Raw genomic sequence first — 7,317 nt, 5'->3', positions numbered from 1 at the left:
TCCTTTTTTAAAATCCTCACATATTTCTCATTTCTATCCCAATTTCAAAAATGAATTGGAAGGAATTGCAAGTTCTTGTAGATAAGATGTGTATAATTTATGTCACCTGGGTGAAGTACCTCACATATGTATGGGTTTCAAAGAACAAGTTAACACCACGCATTTACCCAATCTGGGAGGTTATATCACCTATCATACATTATATTCACTTTTAATGAGTAATGTCTAATGTCTTACTTCATTTTTTAACTATGAGACCACTCGCCTTTCCTATCTTTGTTGTCCGTTAAGTTTATTAGGTTTACTAACACGATGGTTAGTTAGCACCGACTATTGGATAGTATAGTTCTATCCACAGTCAAAGCATTGAACATTGATGGACATCCCATGTATATTGACCATTGACTTTCAATAGTAGGCTACAATACCAGCTGTAGGCAATATTTTACTGTAGTTTTTATTTGATGTGCAACTCACAAAGATTCCACTTGAGCCGCCCTTTTTTAGGCGGATATATCTCTCCCACTAGCTCTCCCATGCTGGTAACTTCTCAGTTCTGATTTGCACACCAGACCTGACTCAAAACCCTCAATCTAGGTGTTGTCTTCAGGTCTAGAAAACACTGGTAAATGACCAGCCCCAATGGTCTATACACCACAACCCTGTAGCCTAAAGTACAATAGTTCTAAACTTGACTTCTGGCCTCCAGCACATGTCTTGCTGTTTTTCTTGAACTATACAGGGTGTTTTTTTCACGCAAACCAAATTACAAAACAATTTTTGATAACAAAACAAGCTCATATGTTGTTACCCATAGTTCATTGCCAATCAGCCAATGCATTGTTGAATAGTTATCTGAGTTTTGCTATTGGGGATTTATTTAACACTCAACATGGGGTTTTCGCAAGCTCAAATAGTTCTGGATGTATTGTACATCAAAAGTAAATCATTATTTTAATGCCAAGACAGGCTTGAAATAAGGCTGCCATGTGTGATTCCAATGGAAAAACAACTATTCATAGAATTGTCAAATATTTAAGGAAATCGGATCAGTAGAAAACCCCAAAACGCAAACATACAATAATTTGAACTATCAAAAACACATGTTGAGTCTTGTTTATAATACATTCTCCAATAACACTAAACCTCATAGATATCAATGCAACAATGCATATCAGCTGATCGGCAATCAAGTAAAGAAAAGAGGCATACCAATATAAGCTTGTTTTGTCAGTAACAAGTGTCTTGGTAGTTGTAATTTAGGTTGATAAATTAAACGGAGATTTATTTAGGTTAATCTTGATGGCAGATGTACAGTATCAGCCTACAGGGTTGAAAGGGTTAGGCAATAATGAGGTGGAAATAATAACTACGCTATTTGATTTTAAACATTTTAATGCTGCCTCACAGAACATATGTCAGTGACACCATTCACACACTTATATGAACATATAAAAGAAATATCAAAATACAAATAAGTACAAGTTATACATGTTTAACAACAATATGCCACAACACAAAAACGTCCTTGGCACAGTAGTTTGAATATACACAATATTATTAAACCTCTCTTAAGTTAAAGAGTAAAGAAGTTACAGACACTTTATTTACAAAAAGGTTATTTGTACATACAAAATAAATTAATAACATACAATACTTTGTCTATATAATAAGTCGATGAACTACATAAATTTGTACAAGTATGATATTATCATAATGGTGAAATGCATGAGAAAAGATAATAAAAAGAGTAGTATTTTGAATTCAATTTTTACAATTACAATAAAACTGATATTAATAAAATTGCAATTTAAATTTGCATTTTGTAAATTGATTAATTAACTTATAAGTGTGTTTTTTTAGAGTTTCTACAACTTTATCAGTACACATATAACAGGGCTACTATATTACAGTTATGTGAACTTAAAAAATGTATTCAGTTTAAAAGTTCTGAAGTTAATACAATTTACAACAAAAAATGCAATATAAATTGTAAGAGAAATTTTAGATTTTTTTATACCATGCATTTTATCACACAAACCGTTAAAGTTTTAAAAAAGATTCAGGAATGAACTATGTACTAAAATTATTTTCTCAATAGCTGTACATTTTAAAGCTAACACATGAATAGCAAATGATTGAATGGAATATTATAACACATTTTGTGAATTTGTACTATAAAAATTCAACTTCTGAAATTAGTAAAGAAATTGAATTTTTAAACGTGATTTTTCTAGGTGGGATTAAACAGGAGTTATCAAGAATGCATTACTTCTCTAAACTAAATACAAATTTGCCTGAAAATTATGCACACTTTCTTGTTAAAAGATGATGTGTTCCCCTATATGAATTTATGTGGAATATTTTCAATTACTTTCATCGTCTGAACATAAAGCTGATACATACACTGTTTCATCGTGACGCCACAAAAGGTCTTTAGAATAATGTTAGCAATGGCAAATTATTTGAAAATTGCTAATTTTTTACACCATTGCCAACAAAAATATTTTTTTAGGAAGCTTTAACCGTAAAAAGTTATCACTGCAAAACATATTCATAAATATAAACACTTAAAACATATTTTGAACTGTCTAAAACCTTGTTTACAATATAACTTATAGTACCTACAATATTTTGAACCAATTCATTGATTTAGTTTGAAAAAGTAATGCACACCTAAAATAGGTATTTCTATGGTTTTCCATTATTTGTCAATACATTTTTTGGGAAAGATGTTATATAGCAGGCAATATAAAATAGCAAAGCTCAAAATAAAATTCTCCATTGACTATTTTAATTTGCACCATGAAAGATATAATAAAAATAATGGTGGTGTACAGTGGAACCTCGATAAGAAGGCCCTCGATAACAAGTCGCCCTTAATAACAAGTGTCATTTTCAAATCACCTTAAAATTATTTTACCCTTAATCACATGTTATTACAGACCTCAATAAGAAGTCAACCTTGATAACAAGTCTTATTTTACGATCCCCATGAGAGTCTTGTTATCAAGGTTCTACTGTATTTCAAATTATTCATAATAGTCATTTACATGTTTATTAATTTTGTTGCTTAATACACCAAATTAGTGTTATTAAGTTATACAAACCAAACTCTGAACTAAAAGAAAAAGTGTAAAAAAGGGAGTTTTTCACTCGACAATAAGTTACACATAAGGTAAACAAATTTTAAACTGAGATGATTTTGAGTTTGGAGCACAAATACTCGAAAAGAATCTTTGGAGTAACATTGCCTCTCTTTGAAAAAAGTCAAAATGCAAGTTTTATGGTAATGAGAGCTTTTACTGTGAATCGGTTCACCCCTGGGCTCAAGGTGATCTATAGATGAACTCTATCCTTATTCTACTCAATGGACATTCAGTTTATTAACTGTTTAAAACTGTTGGACCATTACCATAGTGGTATTACCTGTCCATTTTTCACAACCTCATTTTCATGATTACTCATTAGTTCCAAAAATTTCAGGTCGGCATGGCCTCAAGTAATCCATACTCATACTGTTACACCCTTGACCAAAGTCAAAATTCAAATAAATTAATTGAATGTGCTGACCTCTGAATTGCTCAATAATATTAACAAAGGTTTGAATACATTAGGCAATCGATAAAATTGCAGATGGTGCAACTAGTTTCGGCTTCTACCTGAAGCCATCATCCAGCACAAGGATCATAACAAGCCATCATAAATACATGGAGCCATCATCAGGCACAAGAATGATGGCATGTGATGATCATTGTCCCTGATGATGGCTCCATGAATTTATGAGCCAAAACTAATTGCACCTAAAATTTTATGCCTATCAAAATATTTCAACCTTTTCCAATTTTGAAGTATAATGGAGAACCTCCTGCGTCGTTTTTCCGTCTACTTGCACGTATGGATGTCTACAGTCCTCACACAAGTTTTGCAGTCCACAAAACAACACCAGTGGAACTTGCAATGACAGCGCTCCTTGATGGTAATCTTCTGTGTGTTATAGCCTCGGCCACAACACATGAGACTGCATCCGTCCATGCCGTGAGACGTCCGGTTGCACACTCTACCCTGCGTACCTGCGGAGGAAAGTGCAATAAATTAATTACAGAACAAGAAAACAGAGTTTAAAGTAAAAGTTCTGTTTCAAGCTGGGTGAGGGAATAAAGTAGTGCTTGCCTAGTAATTGGAAAGTTAGTACAGTTCAATCTTAAGAAAAGACAGAAGCTTTTCGATCATTCAAAACAGGACACAGCTATCCTTGTTCATTGGAAAAACGGTCCTGCGTAAAGAACCACCTGATCCTAGTCAGTAATTCAATTGGCTTAGGGAAACTGAAGAAGGAATTCTCCACATGAACCAGATGAAGTCAACTGTCTATTCAATTAGCATATATAAGTGAATGAACCACTCCCAAAGTGTGCTGCTGTCAGAATGTAATTTTCTCAAAGATTTTGGTACTATGAAATTTTGACATAACTGTTGATAACTCATTACCAGCAATAACATAAAATAATGTGATACAAATAACATGAAATATTTATGCACTTAAAAAATTGTGCTGATTAAAAATTCTTTGTATGTCAAAGAAATAAGTAATTATTGACATCAGCTGTAATTAAGACTTTGTGAAGACCTGGTCACCCTAACAACATTGTCCTTACGTAATTGATATGTATAATATTAGAACTGTACATTTTGCAAATAGACTTCAGAGCAGTAAACATATAACTCATATTTGAGTATCAGCACATGAAAGAAATGTACAGAGGAAACACCATGGGCAACCATGTGCTTTTAACAATGAGAATTTTGGCCAGAAATACTCTTGTGAGTAAGAAAGAGCCTGAAGGGCGAGGACTGTAAGAAAATTCCTATCGCACAGGGTCTTCCTCCACAGGGAAGGCTGTATTACCAACATGATGGCGAGAGGGGCGGTGTTGGAATTCGCCCTAGACACCAACACTAAACTCCGTACACAAAATTTAGGTGGTTTGAGGGGAAGCGATTCCATCCCCTCCACTTCACCCTAACTATGAACAGCTGATCAGCTGGATGAAATGAAATGAAAATGAAAAAATATACATTAAGTTAAACAAATAGGTGATGGAACCCAGGAAACCTTTCCCTTAAACTGCCCAAATTTTGGGAATGTATTCTAGTGCTAGACGCCTTTTAAATGTCGAGTGTATCCTCTGGTCTTTGATTCTCTGTGGAATCAGTCAATTAGAAAATCCTGGAAACTTCCAAAAAGTCTGCAAAGTCTGCAAGGAATAAGGTTAACTACTAAAAGGTACCTTACACAGCATTGAGCTGCTGTAGCTTTATTTCAACTAGGCCTACATTATATTTCCGTCAAAAACTGGAAGCCAGTGTGTTTTATCTATGCTAAAGCTTTCTAACATGGTAATGGAATGCTACACCTATATTAATTACCTTGTGGCCTGCGTTCTTGAGCTAGTAGTTTGTGATCAGCTCAAGAAATGCAGGCAACAAACAAGGTAATTAAATATAATTAAATTTTTTGAAAATGTGACAACACTCCCAGCTACACCCATCAAAAGTCAAAGATTCTACATCCAGTGTGCATTCATAATCAGTTTAAAACAAACACAAGTTTCAGTGAAGAGACATTAGCTACTAGTTCCACAATCGATCCTCAACATACCAAGTGACCCCAGAGTGAGGTTGCGTATGCAGTAGTTTGGTGACTCCTCTAAGTATACGAGATCGTTGGCTGTAGGGATGTTGAACTGAGGGTCTTTGATCTGCAGCTTGCCTCGTCTTGTCGCCCTTACTTCTGTGGCTCCGTCGTACTTATCCTTTAAATAGTCTCCTGCAAAAGAAACGTACAGGTTAGTGATGAGAGGGTGGAGACGAGGATTGAGTAAAGTGTGTTGAATGTGAGATAGCTTTACTAAGCAACTGGTTCTTTAGTTAAGGATATTAAAAGCTAAGTGGTCCAGGACAGGGGTCGTTTCAAACCACCAAAAGGTCCTGACCTTTCTCAAGCTCGAACTGGTGACCATCTGATTAAGAGACAAGGAACACATCCACACAGCTTAACTTGCATCTTGCATCATAAAGTTCTCTGAATGCAGAGATCTTTCATGCATATGAATATATTTCTAAGATAAGCATTACCACTTAAGTTTTTTAAGTCTTGCAAAAAGTTAAGTACAATCCAACATGTTTGATCATCCTAAACTACACATATAATCTTTGATTACCAAAAGGTAGGAATTTGGTACCATACCACTAAATTGTTTGGTTGGATAAGGTATTGGATTGGATTGTTTGGAAGGAGAACGATACGTGATCTAAAGAGGTACAAAGGTCAAGTGAGCGTGACCGCCACCCAAACTGTGGACTGACCTTGGCGAATGCATAAATCGGGTATGACAAGCTAAACCGAGCGTATCCCTGTCAAACGTCTGCAGGAGTTCAGATGTAGTTGACAGGCCTAGGTTATGTTATGGAAACATTACTAAACAAGGACAGCCTTTAGTGGATACCGACAATAGAACGCTCTATATAAAACATGCGAAGGAACATATGAAGGTTAGAGGAACTATGAAAAATCGGACTTAGACCAATGTCTTTCTTCTTGATGGTAATCTTTGTTTGGTTAATTGCAGAACACAGTAAAGCTACTATACGAAGTTAGATATATTTTTATGTTCTCGATTCACAATCCCAAGTGCCTTTAAACGTGCAACAGGCGCAAGCTAGGCGTGGCTGTTGACAGTAAATATTGTTGGTCCCAAGAATAAGCCTTGCGGTAATCCTCACAAACGGTTCGGCCGCTTTACAAGAGCGAGTAAACGAAAACGGATTTAGACAAGCGGTGAATAACTTAAGCTTTTTACACTAGACGAGGCTTGACGTGCGTGTCTTTTATGGTCGTACTTATCAAAAGTGAAATTAGAATGAGTCTACGGACTTTCCTTAAGACGTCTCTTAGAATAAACAGATAGCAAAGGATTAACTTGTGTGTTTATCCTGTGTTGTGTTGGCAGAATACTCTAGATACAAGATAATGTTTATTACTTCCTTGGCTGTTTGGTTAGGTGTTAGAACTGCCTATGTGAAACATCGGTTGAAATAAAGTTGCTTTCGTCAGCTAGAGAGGTTAGGGTGTGAATAAACGCTTTGTCATGGGAATGCCACACTAGATCAACATTTAAACAATACTTTCTCCATATACTAGGTATCCATAGGGGGAGAAAGTAAAAATTAAGTTCAGTAGAACATACTATTTATTAGTTACGGTATTAGCTATTTATTATTGATTTATTATAAGGTTGACTAATTATTAAAAAT

At 35.0% G+C, this 7,317-nt stretch overlaps 1 protein-coding gene across 1 annotated transcript in view; it reads right to left on the bottom strand.

The window, feature by feature from the left end:
• Nucleotides 1–3,740: 3,740 nt before the first annotated feature.
• The window catches only part of LOC128996373 (protein Wnt-5b-like), a 97,598-nt gene continuing 94,021 nt past the window's right edge, over nt 3,741–7,317 (bottom strand). The window contains exons 6-7 of the mRNA XM_054421669.1: nt 5,663–5,830; nt 3,741–4,073 (exon numbers count right to left, since the gene is read on the bottom strand). Of these exons, the coding sequence (XP_054277644.1) occupies nt 3,886–4,073; nt 5,663–5,830 (356 nt within the window). The 3' untranslated portion in view covers nt 3,741–3,885. The remainder of the gene's footprint in view (nt 4,074–5,662; nt 5,831–7,317) is intronic.

The sequence above is a fragment of the Macrosteles quadrilineatus genome, unplaced genomic scaffold (assembly GCF_028750875.1).
Source record: "Macrosteles quadrilineatus isolate MER2022 unplaced genomic scaffold, UCM_ALF_1.0 Scaffold_6__1_contigs__length_79288215, whole genome shotgun sequence".
NCBI lineage: Eukaryota > Metazoa > Arthropoda > Insecta > Hemiptera > Cicadellidae > Macrosteles > Macrosteles quadrilineatus.
Note: the sequence above shows the minus strand (reverse complement) of the source record. Positions and strands in the feature narration are given on the sequence as shown.